The sequence below is a fragment of the Neophocaena asiaeorientalis genome, unplaced genomic scaffold (genome assembly GCF_003031525.2).
Source record: "Neophocaena asiaeorientalis asiaeorientalis breed wild unplaced genomic scaffold, Neophocaena_asiaeorientalis_V1.1 scaffold142, whole genome shotgun sequence".
NCBI lineage: Eukaryota > Metazoa > Chordata > Mammalia > Artiodactyla > Phocoenidae > Neophocaena > Neophocaena asiaeorientalis.
In genome coordinates, this window is record NW_020174563.1 from 1079491 (window position 1) to 1100537 (window position 21047).

Below are 21047 nucleotides of genomic sequence, written 5' to 3' on the forward strand. Positions count from 1 at the left end.
TTTGAGGACTGATTAGAAAGAGGCCTCCTGCCGCCCAGTCCTTTCTGCCCGGCAGCGGCGTTGGTGCGTGGGCTTGTTTACAGCTCACCTTTGAATTTGCACGGGAGAGCGAGCGTACACCATGCCTGCTGCCTGGGCCTCTGTTAGCGGAAGCCGTCTTCCTTTCCAGGATCATGTTAAATACTTCACTTTAAGGAGTTATTTTTTTAATTATATTGCTTTATTGTAATGAATTAAAATTAACTTGGAGCAGCAAATTATCTAAGGATGTGAGGGTTATAGATTACTGTCACCATAGCTACAGCTTTGTCGGGGTGGGGGGGGAACTCAAGGGCTGTCTTTCTAGAAGCTCAGTGCACCATGAGGGGTGAGGAGACTGTTCCACAGAGACCGAGAAGCAGCGTCAGAAAAGATGCCCAGGAAATGGGAAGAGAACGGGAGTTTAACGTGTGGGTTTATGAAGCGAATAAAGGCTCTTCTTGGCCAGCTCTGCCATTTTAAGACCTGAAAGCTTGTGGGACAAGAAGAGATGAGGCACAAGAGGGAATCCAAGTGTATGTTAAGACCCAACAAGGTTCCATGTAGAATAAGGGATGCACTTGGCATTCCTGATTCCCTCTCTTCCTGCCTGTGTGCACTGGCTAACAGACGGGTGATTTCAGGGGACGCGAGGCAGGACATTATTAAAGAAATGGGCTTGAAGCTTTCTGCAGGACACAAAACATGCAAGGGGGAGGGAAAGGAAAGAGAGCAAGCCAGGAAGAAAGCACCAAACTTAAGTACAGAATTATTTCTCTTCTCTCCAAACCAGGATTCTTTTTTTTTTAATTGAAAGTGAGAGACACCCAAATGGAATTGGGCTTGTGAAATATTCGCATTTTAAAAGGACTTTCTTAGAATTTAAAGCAAGGCCTACTTGGGGCTCCTTCTAATTGCATTCTCCATGCAGGAATATGAGCCCTGGGGGACCCAAAGATCAAAGGCAAACACCAGGGATTTTACCTGTAGAACCCATGCAGGAATGTACCTCTCTCCCGGCTCCACAGCACACACTCATGCCAGCATCCAGCATAGGCACGAGTGTACGCACATGTGCACACACACTCATCCTTCTGCAGTTTCATTATGGAAATTTTGGAAACCAACACATCGTCTTTTCACAGTTCTATTCTTTGTATGTATATTTACTAAAGCAAATGCCCTAGTAGACAAGCATTCTGTTGCCTGTGATGGGGAAAGGTTGTTTTCTGTTATTCTTCGTGATTTATAACATGTTGACTTACTCTTACTGTGAGTTTACCTCCTAGAGAGTGTGGCAGTGTTTTTACTAAAAGAAATAATACACTACAAGGAAGTGGCGTTTCTTTTGCTCTTTGCCCAAGTTCAATAAACTATTCTTCATAATTATTGGGAATTGGTTGAAGGGAATCCTTGTCCATATCAAGTGGAAAAGCAGCAAGAGTTCGTGCTTCCTCCCCCTCCCTAGAAAGGTTACCCTTTGAATATAAATTACTGTGCCTTGTGCTTCTCCCATTCTAATCAGATGACCTTTTGAGTCTGGCGGACAGAGTTTAAATCCTAAGCCTGCCAGTCAGTTTTTACATCAATGCCCTGTTCCAACAGCTTTCAGGTACATAACTTTCAATGGATTTCAAAAACAGACGTGAAGTAAGTCATGCAGGCGGAATCTTGCTGCTGATGGTCAGACAACCTAACTTGACTACAAGATCTTGGGCCAAGTAATGTGACGATGGGTAATTTCACTAACTAAATCCTTTACAAAAAACCTTCTGGGATTCAAAGTCTAAGAGAAAAGGGAGGAGCAGGAAATGTGTAATGTTTGCAAGAGGACAGTTCTGAGCAATTATCAATTTAAGCTCCCATTATTTGCTGCTAATTACTACACGAGGCTGCTAAATATTTAGCAGAAGTTTGTTTAATTGTGTTTGACTTGGGGTGGGGCGGGGGGCTTGAATATGACTTGAGCATCACAAGTCAGTGTGTACACCCAGAGCCAGGCAGAGAGGAAATTTGCATTCACCCAAGATGAACACATCTCAGTGTCAGCCAAGCCTTCTTTTTCCTTCATTCCACAGATTTATCTTTAAGGTATCTACAATTAGAGCACGAAGAAGGGGCACTGTTCACGGATGTAAAATTGGAAGGAGGTCATTCTTAACCTGGTTTACAGGTGTTCTAGTTTAGAAAGCACCAGTGTGATAAATTAAACATTACAGGGGGAAAAATTAAAGCTTAGCAACAACTGGCACATGGACACATCTGTCTGTGAAGCACTGACTTAATCCCTGAATATCTTATTAGACTGTATTGCCTATCAAAGCCTTCTGTCCCACAATGCGCTGGATCCTGCAATTCTAGAATCTGAGCAGAATCTTTAAGCTCTGGCCTCTCTTTCATTTTCGCTGGCTCTCTGCAGTTTGATTTAAATTTTCCATTGCCTCCATGCGTGTAAACAGGTAGCTCAACTCATTATTCTCTTTTAAAAATAAACTTTGTGCTTTTAATGTATTTCCCAGTGGCTATTTTGCTCTTTTTAACCTATTCTTCTAATTCAGCACCTTTTTTTTTTTCTTTTTCCTCAACTTAGTGGATAGTGCATGCTCCTATCAGTTCAAAAGAGGGAAATTTCAAGCCTGTCCCGTATGCAAAACAGATAGGGGTCAGGTAGCAACTGAAATTTTACTACCATTTCTTTTCATGTATTTAATTAATTTATTTATTTATTTTTAATTAATTAATTAATTTAAATTTTGGGCCACGCTGTGTGGCTTGCAGGATTTTAGTTCCCCAACCAGGGATCGAACCTGCACCCTTGGCAGTGAAAGCAGAGTCCTAACCACTGGGCCACTAGGGAATCCCCTTTACTACCATTTTTAAGCTCGTAATGAGAAATGAAATGGTTACAAAGTTCACATTGTCATGTATGACCCATCATCAGTATTTGTCCTTTTGAAGCTGGTGGACCAGCGTGGCTTGTTTTATTTCTCTGAAGTGTTTGTCAAAATACTAAAAATTGCTCTACATTAGCAATTTGGACATGGCATTCCTTTAAAAATTAGTCTTTGCTTAGGCTTCTGAAGACTCACATTAGACTAAGGCTAGGCTGCTTTAGGTAGGTATTCTCAAGATATTGTTCACCACCATTGGCTTTCCCAGCTTGGTTTGCTGTTGTAAAAAAAAAAGAGCACCTGTGGTGAAAACAGACTCTGTTTGAAGTGACCCCTACCCCCCTGCCCAGCCGCATGGATCTTCAGCCCCACAGGGACCAGTACCCTGCCTTCGGCCACTCTCAGCCTGGCTCCTGCTTGGTCTCTCCCCCTGGAGCCCGCCACTCTCTTCTAACCTCCCACTCCAGCACCGGGCAAGTGTGACTCCTCTGAGAACTAAGCCCAGGAGGTGAGGCGCCCTTTCTCTGTGGCCCATGGCACCCTGTCCTCCTGTCCCTGGTGAGTGCCCTGACGGTGAGCAGCTATAGTCTCTGCAGCCAGCCCAGCCCGGGGATGAGAACATAGCGACCTGCACCGCCCAACAACGGCTTCTTCCCACAAGCCAGCTCGGCCGCTGCAGTGGCTATAAGACCTTGAAAGTTGGCTTAAACTCTCTGGGACTTAATTTCCTCACCTATAAAATGAGATGTTGGAACAGATGCTGCTAGAACTCTCCCAGCTCTGAAACCATTTCTTTTTTATTCTGAAGTATCACTTACAGGTGGTGTTGGCTCGACCAGCAAATGAGGGATGATGGCTTTGCATTTCGTTCAGAGTAGGGAGTGGTTTCCATAGCCTAAATAGTAATTTCCAGATTTTAATATTTGGGTCCCTTTATACTTTATTAGATTGTAAATATTTCTAAAGCAGCACTGATTAAGTGCCACTAAAATGTACCACCTTTGTTCATTGATGGTACATGGAAGGTCTTAGTAAACTGCTGAATGAGTGGACATTTTTGGAGAGATGATTATTTATACAAGCAATGCCATTATATATCTCCAAGAATCCTTTCCCTGATTTCTCAGCAAATGCCCATTCTCACCATTGACCGTATTTTTAAATGCCATGCCATAGTTCCATGTGGCATATATGTGTCCCTCTTGCTGTCCCTTTTTTTTTTTTTTTTTTTATTTGAGGGAGAAGACTGAAGACTAGGTCGCATCCTCAAGCAGGCGCGGCAAGCTTAATGTGTTTTCAAAACACTGGAAGCAGTGGTCCTCAACTGGGGATGATTTTTCCCCCAGGGGCTATGTGGCAAGGTCTAGAGATTTCTGGCTGTCACGACTGGGAAGGTGCCCCTGGCATGTTGTTGACAGAGGCCAGGGATGCTGCTAACATCCTACTGGGCACAGGGCAGACCCCTAGAGCAAAGACTAGTCCCCCTCGACATTCCAGTACTGCTGAGGTTGGGAAACTTGGTCCCACTGGCCTTTTAGAATCTATTTAATTTGTAGGCATCTCTCTCTAGAACAAAGCAGTTGAATGACATATTTTGTATAATGACTAAGAAATAGCTTACTGGATTGTGTTTTTGGTCTCTCTGGGTGACATAGAAGAACTTTATACTACAGATACATGGTCAAGCCTTCTGAACATAAACTCATAAACATGCCAGTGTCCACATGCTTCAGAGTTATCTCAGCCCAACCTTTTCTAGGCATAGTTAGCATGAATGTCCAAAGAACAGCAAATACCAAAAAAGTCCTTCAGTGAGGTTTATTAGAATGTGAAATCATTTCCTATGGGAGGTGTGATAGAAGCTTCATTGCCAAAAGCATTTAAAACTAGCCTAGAGTGTGAACTTTATAAAACAATTTTTGTCCAACAAGGGGACAAACTAAATAACCTAATAGTCCTTTTCCTTAATATCGTGTATTTTTCCGATCACTTCTGATGATACTATTTCACCTTTTGCTTTAATGTAGCTTAGTGTCATCCAGAAAATGCTTTGAGATGTCAGGCCAAGCCCATGTGAACTGTTAAATGTCAAAAGAAAATGCATCAGTGTCTAAGTTCATAGTGATGACATTACCATATGAAAAAATAAAAAGGGAAATTCTGTCAGTGCAAACATGATCATAAATGCAACATTCCTGGCATTAAAGAGAGGGGCAAAAGCATATCATGACAGACGGTTTGGGAAATCCCATTGTTGTTTATCAAAATAAAAGTGTAGAACCTCATTTTAGTGAATCCTGCCAAAGTAAAAATTGTGAGTCAACCACCCTGGTCATGAACATCCATCATATGAATATGTTTTTTAGACTGTCAGAGCACTTTGGGAAATACTATACATTTGTCTTTGAAGAACGTTCATTAAAATATATCTCACCAAAATGCACATACCCACATACATGTTCCTGACGTTTGCCAGGTAGGGCCCATGAAAACACAATTACCCCAAACTTCTCCAGCTAAGAAGTATATAATTTGTAGACAATGGAAACTTTGGGGTGGTAAAATGGGGTCTAATTGGTATTTTGGATGATTTGGGTGATTTTTAGAACATTCTAACAGTACTTCCAAAGCTGAAGCAATTCACTTTTAATTAATTTAAAACTATGAGTACTTCGGTAGTCATGTGGACTCTGAAAATGTTAATTTATTGCCTTCACATCCTGTTAACCTTATCAAGACAAAGGCTACTCTTCGCCATTGTATTTTTTTCTCTAACCTATGGGGGAGATCACCCAGTATCCTCTCTCCATTAGCTAGATACACTCCTAAAGCTGTTTTACTAGCAAAAGAACTTGGGAATGAAAAACAGAGAGAGGGTGGAAATGTAAAAATCTTGATTAGAAAGTATAATTTAATAGAACATGTATTGAACCAAATGTATTGATTAATGTAGAAGATATAGTACTTATATTGATTCAAACCAGAGATTTAGTACTAAAAGCTCTAAGCCAAAAAGCTGCTGCAGATTTGCTACAAAAGTCAGTTTAATGCTGTCCTTGAGAGTGCCTTCACAAAGAAATTCTTCTAATGTTTGAGGACTAGGTAGAATGCGGTATATGTCAGTTTGATCCCGGAGGGTTTTATTTTGTACTCTAATAGCTGTTACGAGCCTACATTATATCCAAGGAGTAATTTTCCTTAGGGGTGCCCGGCTCGCTTTGTGTCAATATTCTAGCATTTTAAGTCACGTACAGTATATGCTTCTGGGAACAGGGAAGGAGCCAGCCAGACTCATAATGGTCTGCATTCATTAATAAAGGCAGAAGCTTCTGTCCCTCCACTGCCCGCTACAGGGATGCCTCTTTGGCCTTCAGGGACCCGTGCAGACACATTTAAAGAAAGCTTTATTTTGAGTGGGCAGGAGATAAAATGTAGGACTCGCAGGCATTTCCTAAGTCAGCTATATGCCGGAGCACAGGGTGACCTTAATGGGTCAAAGAAGAATGCAGGTCAAAAGACTTATTATCCAGGCTGTTGGAAACCAATTGCTTTTGTTTAAAAAAATAAATAAAAAATTAAAAAAATAAAAAGCAGTAGTGCTTAAAGGTGGACGATAATGTAGAATTCTGTTTGCAGCCTGTAACTGCACGACCGTATGTGTACTGGGATATGCTTCTAGAAAAATGAAAGCATACAGACTATCCACAGTGCTTACAGATAAAGGTCCAGCTCTCATGATAAAAGGAAGGGTAATATAATTAGTTAATCAGTGATGATTGATTACGGATGTGTGCGTTCTTCAACTAAAGAAAAAACAACATGCTGTCATGGTGCTGTCACCATCTGTTGAAAGGAACAGCCACATTTAATCCTTCTATGTCTTTTATTTCTTCCCGCCTTGCATTGTTGCAAAGCCACAATTGCCTACTATTTCTTCTGGTTGGAAAACATCTCATTTAAATTGAATACAACTGCAGTTTAAATTCGGGATTCTAATGGCATGGTGAATTAGTGGAAAGCTTGTTATATTTTTTTTTCATTCCTTTTTAAAATAGCATGCTGTCTCTTTTTCTTAGTTTTAAAAGCTTGTCAGAATTTGAGACAAAAGGCTATAAATACACAACTCATGGTAAAAATGATTAACATCTTTGAATCAACAAACCTCACAAAACTTCCATTCTGACAGTTTTTATTTTTATTATCACTGCTATGTAACATTTTGCCGATGCCAACAGAGGGCTACAAAGCACAGACAACGAGACGTGGTCTGTCAAAATATTGGACAAGCGAGGGCAATCTGTGGTACCACTTTTGGGGCTAGGGACTTAATTTTTCTACCCTGGGAAGGTAGATTCCCCCTGGCTTTCCTCCAGAGCTTAACTTCATCTTTGTTATAGGTACAGATATTCAAATTCACATCAAGATCACAGGAAAATGGGATAGTTTGGCCAAGGTGAACAGTTACAGGGGATGGTGGGTTTTTGTTTTTGTTTTTTTTTAATTTAAAAATATTTTGCTTGGATTGCATTTTAAATAGGATTAAACCGTTTGACCAGTAAATGTGGTCAGCCCTCTGAAAGGAGGAGGCTGAATTAATCATGTGTTAGCGTGCCAAGCCCAAAATGAGAATTCCAGTCTTGTAAAATGAAAGGCATCTCATATTTTAAAAGAAATTCATAGTGCTAGAAGGGAATTTTTAAGGTCCTCATCTGTTTTTTAGCTTTCTAAGTTTAATTTCACATTTTAGAGAAAAATAGATAGAACAAACTCCTTCTAAATGGGGGCCCTTTACAGTAAAGAGTGTTTTTGTTGTTGGTTTTTTTTTAAACCTGGCTATTAAAGTATCATACCTAGATGGATCGTCTTTTAAGCTTTAAGGTGTGTTGTGAATTTGATTTTTTTTTTTAACACAAACCCCCCTCGTGTAAAACAACTGTTCATAACTGGGATTAATGGTTTTCAATTTTCAGTTACTTAGACATGGGGTCTCCAAGAGATGGCTTTTTGCAGAGTAGAATATGGCTCTCTGTGGGATTACAGAAGTTTTCTTCTCTTCCAACTTCCTTTTCTGTCATCACCCCCCCAGCCCGCGTCGATGTTGCACTGATGTTCTCCTCGATTATGTAAAACACTTTCCCTTCACTGGAACAGATATTTTTTCTCATAACCTGTCATTGCATTAAAGTACCTTGGGTACTGTGAATTGCTGTGTAAAATTGGTGAGATTACCCACTGCTTTGTTCTAGCGTAGTGGTTTCCTCCAGACCCAAAGAACAGAAAACTCGTATAGGAGAAGGCTGCTTGCGCGTGGCCTTGGCAGCCTTTTCTCGCCCTGCACATCCCCGTCTGTGCTGCAGGGGCTCAGGAAGGGCTCTGTGGTGTGGCGGGGTGTGGGGAGGAGATAGGGCAGGCACCTCCCCTCTCCTTGGGCTTAGCGCGTCTCTGGTCTACTTTTCATCTTTCCCACTTGCTTCTTGTCTCCCTTTCTGTCTGTGATTTTAAAAACACACCAAATAGGAGGAAGGCTCCCATGAAGCAACTTCTTGTTTCTCTTATCCTTGGACCTTCAGTGAAGTCTGGAGACAAACACTCCTCATCTTTCTCTCCAACCCCTAAAAACCAACCCAGTAACCTGTGCAGCTCAGACATTCCTTCCTTCCTCCAGAAGATGAAATCAGGCCATTTGTATTTTCAGTGACTCAAAGTACTGCTACTGCGTGGAGGAGGGAAACAGTCACACCCCAAAGATCCTCAGAAGTGGTGAGGACAAGCCCTTGAGGACTGGATCAGAATCACCTGTTTGTTTTGTTTTCAATGCAAATATGCCCAATTGCCACCTTGAGAATCACAGACAATGGTGAGCCAGGACTGGGAGGCCTGACCTCACCCTCAGCTGATCTGGAGAAAAAAAGAAAAAGAAGGACAAAAAGTGATCTCAATGGTATGCAGGTATCTCTACACCGAGAGAACTTTCTGCCTTTACCATGTTTCATGCCAGATTTCCCATTTATACGTGATTTGTATTACAGCTCTTTAGTTTTGTTGAATCTTGAATTTTGCAAGCCATACCCTTGTCCTTCTCTCAAATGATTGATATATATTTTTTTCTCTTAATATGCAAAGCATACATCCTTTATAGTAGCAACTTCAATCTGTTGCAATAAGTGATTCATATGTATTTGTTCATTTCTTTGCAGCTCGGAAGAGACTTGTATGGCTTTGGTTTAGGATGAAAGCATCCAAGAAACAACTGTTGCCAACTATTATGGCCAACTTGTGTTAGGTTTTTGTTCTGCAGTATCTTAATATAGGCACATAGAAGAACACAGGATCGATTGCAGTATAGCTTCCTTTATTAACAACTAAAATTCGATTGAATGTGGAATGTCTATAGTAAGCGCTTAAATATTTTTAAATAATGTTATTAAACTGATTTCTGTTTTTTACTTTATGATAAAAAGTAATCACACATCCTCCTGTCAACGTTCTACCATTTAGATAACTATTGTCATAGATTCTTGTATTTATTTTCTTAATTTTTTAAATTAAAAAAAAGCACCTTTCTGTAAGATCAGGCTTGATTCTTTGCGATAGGAAAATGCATGAAAAATTTTAGACAGTGCATTTTGAGTAATTGAACTTTTTTTACTGTTTATAACCTCTTTGATCATAATTATGTTGGTATTTAAGGGGAGAGCAATGTTTCTTAGTCTCATCAGTATTTTGATTACCCTTTATGTCTACGTGTTGGTGAAAAATAATTTGCAAAAGTATCTATTTAGAATCAATCAATAGAAAGAAAAAAAGGGTTGGCATAAAACCGGTCTGCTTCTGTATGTACTTTTAGGCGAGTACTACTAAAGAAAAATTTAAAATCCAGCTTGTCTTTTACTGAATTAATAAAAATGGTATGCTTTAAATAAGGCTGAGTGAAATAACATCCTCATTATTTGCTGTCAATCTTCTTACAAAATGGGCTTAGTTTGAAATAGGGAACGGAAGACCTGGGTCCTTTTCACAAGACTCATGTCTCCTTCATTGGTGCTCTTAGCCCCAGTTGGGCAACCCTGAGCAGCCCAAGCCTCTGGGCCTGCATCCTTTACTCATCGGGCAGGCATTTTGCTAGTTTGGTGGGGGATGAAAAGATAACAAAGATCTTTGAGACAAAGCCCTCTGTTGCAAACTTTCCATAGCTCCTCTTTCCCTGCAAGACAAAGCCTGAACTCCTTAGCCAGGTACAGAGGGCTCTTCATAATCTGCCCACAAACTTCTATCTATCTATCTTTATTTCTCATCAGCATGCTTGGTTCTGGACACTTGAGAAGATTCCAACCAAACTGAACGAGTTGCAGGTCCACGAACATACCTTGCATATTCTTCTTTGCCTTTACCCACACGGGTCTTTGGCCTGGAATGCCCGCCCTGCATCCCAAATGCCTCTTCATTCATATTATTCCACCTCAACTAAAATGTCACGAGTTACGTCCACTGCAAAGCCTTCCCCAAAGGCCAGGCAGGGTTAGGCGTGCGTGATACTCCTACGGTCATTTCTAATATAATCCCACCAGGTTGCTTTACCATCATGTGCCCACGTGACTTTCTTGGGACTGTGAACACTCTAAAGATGTGAAGGCAGGGACCATCCTTCTCCCGTCAGTGGCCCTTGCCTAGCTTGTCAGTCGTTCAATTAGCCAGACCCGCTTTGCTGAGTGCTGCAATCCTGGGGGCTACGCCTGGTGGTGATACCAGGATTCAAGAGATGCTTGTGAAGGAATGAATAAGTGAATGAAGACCAAAATTACAGACACAGGGAGAGAGCCGAAATTGCAGATAACCACAAGACCCCGGATGCATACAATATAAGCAGCATAAAGCACAGTGGGAAATCAGAGAAGGGGGAAAGCAGTTTTAGACGGGATGGGCATGAAGTGGTAGTATTTTGTGGTAGACCGCAAGGTTCTGATCAGAAGGGATGGGGAAGGGGGTCGACTGGGAGAGGTGGGAGAACGACGCTCAGGGGAGGCACAGCGGAGGGAAGGTGCACATCAGGCCATCTCCAGGCGTTTGCTCCAAATGAAAGTCCCGTGGACCTGTGACCATCCCCCGTGCAGGCCACAGGCCCAAGGTCTGGAGCCCAGTGTTCACCCCCAGGGCCTGGCTTGTAGTTATAAGTTACCCAGGAATCCCAGTTGCCGGCTCACAATTTGGAACCGGGATGTTGGCTCAGAAAGGGGACATGCTGTGTGGATGGAGAGGAGGCCACCAGAATACAACAAGGACTGCACCCGCTGGGGACGGGGGAGGTTGCAGGCTGCTGTGATCTGCTCCTGCGCCAGGATGGGACCCAGCACCAAGCCCACCCCAAGGAGAGGAACTGGAGAATCGCTTCCTGTCCTCTCTGTCAGTTGGCCAGGCTGTTCTTGCCCGTAAAGTCTATATTCAGGGACAGATAGAGCCTCTGCTGTTAAGACGTTCACCTTCTAAGAGTGAGTAGAACAAAAGCATCTGTAATGAATGGAAATGATGCGCAGATAAATATAACTGTTAAAATAGTGCTACCCAGGCATTTGAAAAGACGGTCGTATCCTGATAAGAAGAGATGGTGGAAGGTAGGGCGGCGGTCTCCGGGGAAGCAAAACAGAGGCAGAGAAAGGGGAGACCCCTGGCCCCGCCCTTCCATCCTGGCTCCCACTGGGGGAGGGGAGGAGCCGGTCCCATGAGCACCGATTCATCTGGGTGCAGAAATACAGTATTTAGGTCATTATAAATCAATCAGCATTTATAGATACTTGGTTTGATGAAAATACAATCACTTAAGGTTTTTTTTTTTTCCCCCTCTTTCATTACAGAATCATACGATGACCCAACACAGCAGTTAGTGCAAGCACGGTCTCTCAAGGAGAATGACTTTTGTGGCACAAAAAGGGAACATATTTTACTCTTTGCACGAAACTTTCATTGTTAATGTATATTATTCAGAAACATTGTATTGTACCATAAAACTTGTATTATCAAAACTGTTGGATGTTCATGTGTTTGAACTTTTGAGCACCGGATAGACCCCCTGTATATAAAGTGTCTCACATGTATTATGTCGTCTGATACTAAAATGGTCTTATAAAGACAAGTGGACTTGGGCCCTATTCAGGCAAGATTTTTTTTAAAATGTGAGCAAAATGGCTTAAGAGAAAGTATTTTCAAGGAAGACAGATTAAAACAACCCTGTTACACAGGAGACTATGTTTGGACTTCCCTTTCTTAACACTTAAGCCTAGAATTTCTCTTTTGGTAGATCAACAGTTAAACCCAAGACTATTTTTTATTGCTGAAGATCCTTGCAAACCATGAAGAGATGTTCTCACAGAACCCCACAGCTGGATAAGGCCCGTATATATATTTGTAAGCCTTGCAATGTGACAGGTAGCATCACTATATATGCAATAGTTGTTATGTAGACTGTCAAAGAATTTTTTTTTTTTCCTGGATACATTTGAAGCTTTGAGTGTTCAAGGTTTTCCTTAATGATTTCACACAGCCAAATTCTTGAATCAGTTGAACTAACCTGTATGTTACTGTTATTAATGTTTACTCTGCGGTCTGAACCTGGAGATTACTGGAATTGTTTTCCAAGAGGAAATAAATTCAGTTTACCATTAGGTATGAGTGTATTTGTGTGTTTTCTTTTTCTAGTTACTCTGCCATTAAAAAAATCTAATTGCCCGCACCCTTGGAAATGAGTTCTGCTCTTGAGAATATCCCAGGCATAACCTCAATCATATTTAAGCTTTCCACGCTGGGCCAAAAGCAGCTGGGAGGAGATTCATCACATCGCATAGGGAAGGAATCAGACCCGATGTACTTCTTCCTCTTGCAGATCCTACCAGGTCACATTGTACTGGAGGATTTTGACATCACAGATGGATGTGATGGCTGTTTTCTGCATAATTTGCAGCCCAATTCATGTCGTGCTGTGCAAATCTGAACTCAAAGTAGATGGCTGCAATTTGAGAGGCAGTTTGGCTTATGTGTACTTAAGAAGCAGCTTTGTTCATTCAGAAGACAAAGCACAGAGCGGGGAGCCTGTGAGCTTCGCACTGGCACAGAGCGCAGACTCTCGGTGTGATCTTCTCCACATCAGCCACCTCCAGGCCTCAGTCCCCCAGCCCGGAGAGGTGACACGGCTTGGTCATAGGCCTTCACGCAGGCACGGGGTGCTGCCTGGGAGTTTGCTCACTGGTTGCTCACACCATGGCTTGCCACAAAATGGTGAATGAACAGGCACTCGAATTTCAGAGGCTTTTTGGGGGCGGGGGGAAGAGAATAGCCATGTGTACATTGAGTCCTAATATACATGTTTAGCCAAAATCAGTAACTACAGACCTGATATTAGTGGGCAACTTTCATCCACATCCTGCTTAAAATACTTTACCCACTGTGACTCTTTCACCCTCTCTGAAACTCTGAGGACCTCAAGCAGCTCTTTAAACAAGCGAGAATCTTCACAGCACTTTTTTTGATGGAGAAGCCAAGGCATGGACTGATTCACTTTATTGTGACCACCTGTCACCAGGGGAACCATGAATGAAACCCAGATACCAGCCACGCAAGGTGTAAGCCTCACCCCATGGTGCTCAAACCCTAGCCTGCGTCAGGATCACCTGGAGGGCTTGTTACATCACAGGGTACTGGACCTGACACCCGGAATTGCTGAGTCAGTAGACCTGGTGGGGCTCAAATGTCTGCAGTTCTAGGACATTCCCAGCTGGGGCTCACGCTCCACACTTTGGAGGGCCACACTTTGAGACCCACTGTTCTACCCCATTTCCAAATTAGTTGAGTGCATTGAATGTGAATAGCCATGCAGAGTGCTGGCAAATTATATTACTTATTTTGATACCAATAAAAGAAAGTTTGGTCAAATTTTAGGATCATTCAGAAACAGGTACCTCCTGGTAATTAACGTACGTTTGCTTGCCAGAATGTATCGTGTATGTGTTTAGTTTTTTAATGTTAGGAAAACCTACATCTATACATTTCACAATGGATTGCCAGCATGCTATTTAATTAAAAAGCTTTTTCACCAGCTACATAAATAATGAAGTATGCTAAGAATATGCAAGTACATTCAGAATTAAAATACTCAGCTATATTTAAAAAAATTACGATCTCTGGCCTATTCAAGGATTTTGCATTTAAAATGAAATAGACACACGATGATTTTTTAAAAAGCTTTAAAACCTCAGGCTATTAATGAGTGGGTTATATTTTACTAAAAGGAAGCTGCTCTTCATTCATGAAAAGGAAAGCAGGTGATGGTATTATCCAGGGATGGAGCCTAAGCTGCCTTTAACAGCATCACCTCTGAGAGACTTCCCAGGCTCCTGGTAAACAGCAAGGGTTGGAATTCCTAGGAAGCAATGGAGGGCCGTCACATGGCTGGCCGTTGGGCTCCTTCAATACAAGCATGTTTCAGCCTCTTCCCAGGTAAAGCTGGAGGCCAAAGAGGTTGACTCTTATTGCTCCATATGCCTGCCTGATCCTCCAGTGACTATGAGATCGTTCAGATTCAGCAGGCCCTTCTTTATGACCAACCATTCTTTGGATCATAAATACTGAACGGTGTGTGGAACAGTCATTCCCTCCTTCTGCTTATTACCTTGTTTATATTTATTTCCTGCTTCATTCCCTAAGAATATAAGGCAGCTTAAATAAAGATTAACAAAACGTTAATAGGGAAAGCAGCACCGTGCAGAGAAGAGAACATACAGTAAAGCAGTTGGCTTGTTTCTGCTTTAATTTTGGTTTTGAATGCATTTTCGCACTGGCTTTGAGCTTCCTGGTAGTAAAGGGAAAAACAACAACAGAAAGGAAGGATTATACCACTTGCTCATGAGAGCTTTTTCCCTATCACTCAATTCCAAAAGAAATTTCTCAGTGACTTTATATGCAGTCAGGTGGCCAATACAATGGCCACTGTTCCTGACCCTAATTTTATGATCTCATGCAGTGGCTGTCATCTGGAGGAGTGTGGGTGCACCTACGGGTAGAGGCCAGAGATGCTGCTAAACATCCTATAATCCACAGGACAGGTCCCCAGAACAAAGAATTATCAGGTCCCAAATGTCAACAGTGCCAATTTTGAGAAACTGCTCTAATGTAAAATTCTCTGTGATTGTTCAAGGACCTTTTTACATTAGAATTATCTGGAAAACTTTAAAACTCTATTGCCTGCAAGATTCATATATGTGTGTGTGTGTGTGTGTGTGTGTGTGTGTGTATATATATATATATATATATATATATATATATATATATATATATATATATATATATATATATATATATATATATATATATGTATATTTTGGTCTCACTGTGTGGCTTGTGGGATCTTAGTTCCCCGACCAGGAATTGAACCCCTGGGCCCCAGCAGTGAAAGCGCCGAGTCCTAAACACTGGACCGCCAGGGAATTCCCCTAAAAACCTCTATTGCCTGAATCCCACCCCCAGAGAGGCTGACTTAATTGGTCTAGAGTGCAAACATGCCCCCGGTGATCCTAGTGTAGCCACACCTGAGACCCACTAGGCCAGGCTCCATTCACACGTAAGTATACTGGGCTCAAGACCAGAAATTTGAAAATAACATCCGAGGAGTAGAGAAGTATGGGCCTCAAACTCTCTTTCCTCAACATTACTTTTTAACAACTGGGCGTGTAATGCTTATTTTAACTCTAAAGTAACATAACCTATGGCAAGTTTCAGAAGAAGGGGAAAGGGGGAAAATGACCCAGAACCCCACGTGGCACCCTTACTCCTGATTCAGGATGACAAGCTTTATGAGTGAGAAATCTGGCCCCATGGGAACTCTGGCCACCCAGAGAGCAAATGACCCATCACCTGCCAAGGCCAGGTCGCCCAGTGTCTCAGGAGAAGCCAGCAATCCGGGTGGTTATGTGCCATGTGCCAATTTCTGAATGTTGGCAGCCTACTCCATTTGTTATTCAAGCTCTGCTGACCCCCACTGTGCAGGCCATATGAGATAGGCTTTCGGGCCAGGCCCTACTCTTGGATTGCCAGGTTTGACCTTCAGCATCAAGTATTATTTTTTCCAATTATTTTCATTCCAGACTAATTAAAATGTTTGTTTAAAACTATTATACGGGGCTTCCCTGGTGGCGCAGTGGTTGGGAGTCCGCCTGCCGATGCAGGGGACACGGGTTCGTGCCCCGGTCCGGGAAGATCCCACCTGCCGCGGAGCGGCTGGGCCCGTGAGCCATGGCCGCTGAGCCTGCGCATCCGGAGCCTGTGCCCCGCAACGGGAGAGGCCACAACAGTGAGAGGCCCGCGTACAGCAAAAAATAAATAAAAATAAAATAAATAAAATTATTATACGATTTGTGTACGTGAGCGTCATATGCAGTTTTGATGTTGCTCTGTGGCCTTCATATTTCTATTGCTTCAGGTAGAACAGTAATGCACCAAACGGATGTGTTCTATATAAGCCCGCCCTTGTTCCTGGATATTTAGATGTCAGATGGATTTGTTTTTTTTTAATGATGAAGGATAAAAAATAGCAGAAAGGCAGTATTCTCCGTTGCAAGTCAGATATGCTATATTCTCTGTGGCTAATGGAGGCTAGGTTAAATATGCTTTGGAAATCATGTAAATGGGTGAGAGGGTTGACATTCTGCTTTGAAGGTTGATAAACTTAACCAGTGTTCCAGTCCAAATGGAAGGTAAAGACCCCAGAGGCGGCCCCCAGGCTGGGTTAGGCTCCTTGGAGCAGCGCTGGGTCTGTTCCAGAGCTTGGACAAGGATTCCGATGAACCCTCAAGTTCCACTCTACAGAGCACGGCAGCCCCGCTTTGTGCCTGTCGGGGTGCAACATTGCAGAACCCTTGAGAAAGGACGTTTGAAACTCCAGATACATTAGAGAATACCTGCAAACGCTTCTCCACTCAGCTTCAGCAGGCCGGAGCCTCTTACCGTCTCCCTTGTCTCGAGGGAGCACTACCAAAGGTACTGCAAACGCCCAGAGTTCGAGAAAGAGGAATGATTTAGGGTAAAATGACCCGGCGTGGGTTTCTGGCAGAACCCCAAGGCTCAGGTCTGGTTGGCACCGCGTTCCCAGGTGAGCACCTCGCGGGGCCAAGGAGGAGCCCCATCTCCGCCAGATTCCTTTGTAATGAAGTCAGCTGTCAACTGGGGGAAAGGCACAGAGCCCCTTTATTTCCAAACAGGTGATGCAGCATATTAAAGGTTGAATTCCATCTTGTGCTCGCATCCTGAAGGAGCCAGTTTGCAGGCAAGCTCAGTTCTTTCTGCAAAGAGGGAAACTTGGCAATGGTGGAGGCTGAGTACTTAAATGGCAATCAACTTCTGGCTCATATCAATTAATTCCTTCATGGACTTCTGCCTAAGTATAGCATCTTGAATTCCCAGCTGCGGAGGCTATGAAAAACGGCCCAAACAACACACGCCATGATCCAGGGGATGGCGCGCCGGTGAAATGATGATGGGTGAAGCTGTCTCAGGGAAGCAGTGGGCGCCCATCGGGGGCTCCCTCTTCGTTTACCTGCAGAATCCAGGGCAGGACACACACTCCCTTCTCTGGGTGGGAAATTCTTTGAGAAAACTTTTACTATGTCCAAAGTGAAATCATTCTGAGGGGAATCGCCTCCTTTTGGAGGTGATTTTTAAATATCCAAATTTTAAAATATCCAAATCCAAAGTGCCCATGAGATGTGGAAGCAGGATGGAGACTAAGAAATCGGAGGAGGGCTTTGTCATCACTCAGACACCAGGAGAACCTATTCCAAAAGTGGTCCTCGTCCCAAGGAAGCTACCGGCGTCATCTCCATCTCTCTTTCATGTGAACGAGGAGCATCTTGATCGAGCACTGCAGACAGAGGATGAGTATCGGTGGTGCCACATGAGATTTGGCAATTCTTCAATTCATCTGTCAAGCTCAGACCTTGACATCTACACGGGGTTGTGAATTTCAAATCCCTTATCACTCAGGTGGGTTCTCCTCATCTAATGCTCTAACAATGTGGCTATCACCAAGCTATAACCGATGAAAATCAAGGTCACGTGGCAGGGACAAACTCACTTTTCCTCCGCTGCATGTGAAACATCCCTGGTTTGTCTCACTCTCTGTCTTTTTTTTAGTTTTTTAGTTTTTGCGGTACGTGGGCCTCTCACTGTTGTGGCCTCTCCCGTTGTGGAGCACAGGCTCCGGACGCGCAGGCTCAGCGGCCATGGCTCACGGGCCCAGCCGCTCTGCGGCATGTGGGATCTTCCCGGACCGGGGCACGAACCCGTGCCCCCTGCATCGGCAGGCGGACTCTCAACCACTGCACCACCAGGGAAGCCCTCTCTGCTGTCTTTTACTGAATCAGAGAGAGAGTTTGTTTTCCTTGTCCAGGAGACAAAACCTTTGTTTCTCTAAGGGAGTGTGCTGTCCAACACGGTAGCCACTAAGCTGCCTAAATATGTGGCTACTTAGATTTAAATGAATTTAAATTAAGCAAAGTTTAAAATTCAATTTCTCATTCTCACCAGGAACGTTTCAAGTGTTCAGCTGCGTCATGGGGCTAGTGGCCACCGAATAGAACAGCACAGATACAGAACACTCTCCTAATCACAGAAAGTTCTATTGGGCAGCTCGACAATTCTAACCCACCCCCTCCCACCTCCTTTGACCCCTTCCATGTACAGAGGCCCCTCTTCCTCTAGCTCCTTTCATTTGTTTTCCCACCTATCTTCATACTGTTCTCTGTCTTCAAACGTGCACAGGTTTTCCCCTCTTCAAAAAAAAAAAAAAAAAAAATCATTTTTCCTGACTCCGAAACCTCCTCCCAAGACTGTTTATTTTCTTCCAAATTTCTCAGCTCTGTGGTCTGCTCCCACATCCTCCATTTCCTGACCACTAACTCGCTCCTTCCTCACCTGCAGGCTGGCTTCCATCAATATCCATTTACTGAAAATGTGTTCCGAAGGTCACCAGTGGCCTTCTCACCACCCAACGAGAAGGGTTTTTCCCCCCCGTCCTCACTCTCCCCTACCTTTCAATAATTTACACCATCAGTCACCAGGCCCCATGTTCCTGCTTGGCAGTATTTCTTATGTTTATTCTTTCCTTTCTATTTCCAATGACAGGACCCTAGGGAGGTCCTTTTCATCTACTACCTCTGGTCTCTCCTCTCTCTAATCCCTCTTGTATACAGCCTCCATGTTCATCTTTATAAAACAATTATTTCACATCATTTCCTCATTCAGCAAATACCAGTGACTCCCAGAGTAAGGTAGTGAAAAAGAGTGTGGTTTAAATGGCACTTGAACCCTTTTCTGCCACTTACTAGCTATGTAGCCTAGACCAACTTACTTGGCTTTTCCGAAATTTCTTTTTCCTTCTTTAATTTGAGGGTAAGTATACTTACTGGTTGTTGTAGGGTGTTTGCTGGTGTTGTTATTGGTGACTAAAAACACATGAAATATATTAGATGCCCTATACAGGAAAGTTATTGCTTTAAGTATTATTATCTTTATTTAATCCAGGCTCCTTTTATGTTGATTCTAGAATCACTGCTTTTTCTCCATGGTACCTCTTATCCATCTGATTCCCTCCTTTATAGTGTTTCTAAAAAAAAACACCACTTTTACCTTGTCTCCTGCTTATGAGAACCTGAAGTAATGGTCTTATTATCTTCCAGAAAAAGATGAATATTCCTTAGACTTTCAAGAATGTTTTAATCTTGCCCAACTACCCATTCAGCTTCAACCTGTTTCTGTCAGTGAATCCAAGTCATCCTCCTTTGCACATCTAGTCCATCCCTTTACTTCATTTTTCACGTCTATTGTCTATTTATTCCTACTGTTCACACACTCTTCCTTCTTTCCCTCCACTTACCTCAATCCTGGTCAGTTTTCTGGTCACAGACCAAGCCCCTCTTCCATAAATCCCAGGCTAATCTGCACCATTATCTCCTTTCTGTAAATTCCCATTGCCCTTATAGCCTAGCTTAGCAATTCATGGCTTCCTAGCTGGACTGTAAATCTTTCAAGCATGGGGAATCTGCTCTCTGTATTTTTCTAAAATCCACCCGCGGTGATGTCACCCTGGAAGTTCAATTAAGCACATGTTGATGAATTAAGAGCTTGACTATAGTCCTCAGTCCCTCTTAGTTCAACAAAGGATGAGGGGGTAAGACAAGATCCCTGCTCCCCAGAAACTCACAATTAAAATTACCCAGAGACTCAACCTCAGCCTTTTTTCCTCAGTTCCACAGTTGCCACTGTCCTCATTAACCTGGTAAAGAAGGGCATCAAGGACTCGGGTCAGCATGGACTCAGTTTATAGCCACAACACATTGTAGTTGGATGTCCAAAATGCCTCCTTCTTTGATCTCTTCGACGGTAATGATTTCAGTTGATGTGTTTAGCACCAAACTCCAATATAGCCAATATTTTGTAATAACTGTAAATGGAAAGTACCTTTAAAAACTGTACAAATTTTTTTTAAAAATCTTGGCTTTAGACAGTACGGTGAATATAATTAATGATAAAAAAAAAACTGAATCTGCAAAGGTACCAGATCCATATGTAAATCCAGGCTTCAGCTCACTCCTTTCTTAAAGCAACAAAGATGTTGACTGTGATTACAGATAATCAGATCTTTCCTTCTGATGAAATGGGCATATACTGAACCAGGCGTATGCTATATTCCTTTGACAAATATATTTACACTTAGAACATGGAGAGAAAAGAACATGTCAACAGCTGACAGCTTCTTGGCCTATGGGGTGTGATCCAGGAGCATAATAAATTCATTTAATCTTAGTGTTGAATAGATGCATGTTAGGCTTGTGCGTATGTTGTTTTTTGGCCTTTCCTCCAACATGTTTTTTGAATACGGTGTCACATTCCTCTGTGTTGTCAGCAGAGACAGGAACCAAGCTAATCCTTTGGGTCCAACCTGGGATAACTTTCCCTAATGAGTAAAGATAGGAATGAAAAAGGGATACCATGTAGAAGGTGCCTTGTTGCCAAATGTTGGTGGATAACTATTTCATGCTGAAAAATATGCCTCAAGAATGTTGGCCACTGGGAGCTTACAAAGTCCAAAAGAAGATGCAT

At 42.7% G+C, this 21047-nt stretch overlaps 1 protein-coding gene across 2 annotated transcripts in view; it reads left to right on the forward strand.

The window, feature by feature from the left end:
• ZNF521 (zinc finger protein 521) overlaps window positions 1-12608 on the forward strand; it is a 282679-nt gene extending 270071 nt beyond the window's left edge. For both annotated transcript variants that reach the window (XM_024757860.1, XM_024757859.1), the window contains one exon: window positions 11759-12608. In XM_024757860.1, coding sequence (XP_024613628.1) covers window positions 11759-11788 — 30 coding nt within the window. In that variant the 3' untranslated portion in view covers window positions 11789-12608. The remainder of the gene's footprint in view (window positions 1-11758) is intronic.
• Window positions 12609-21047: the final 8439 nt, after the last annotated feature.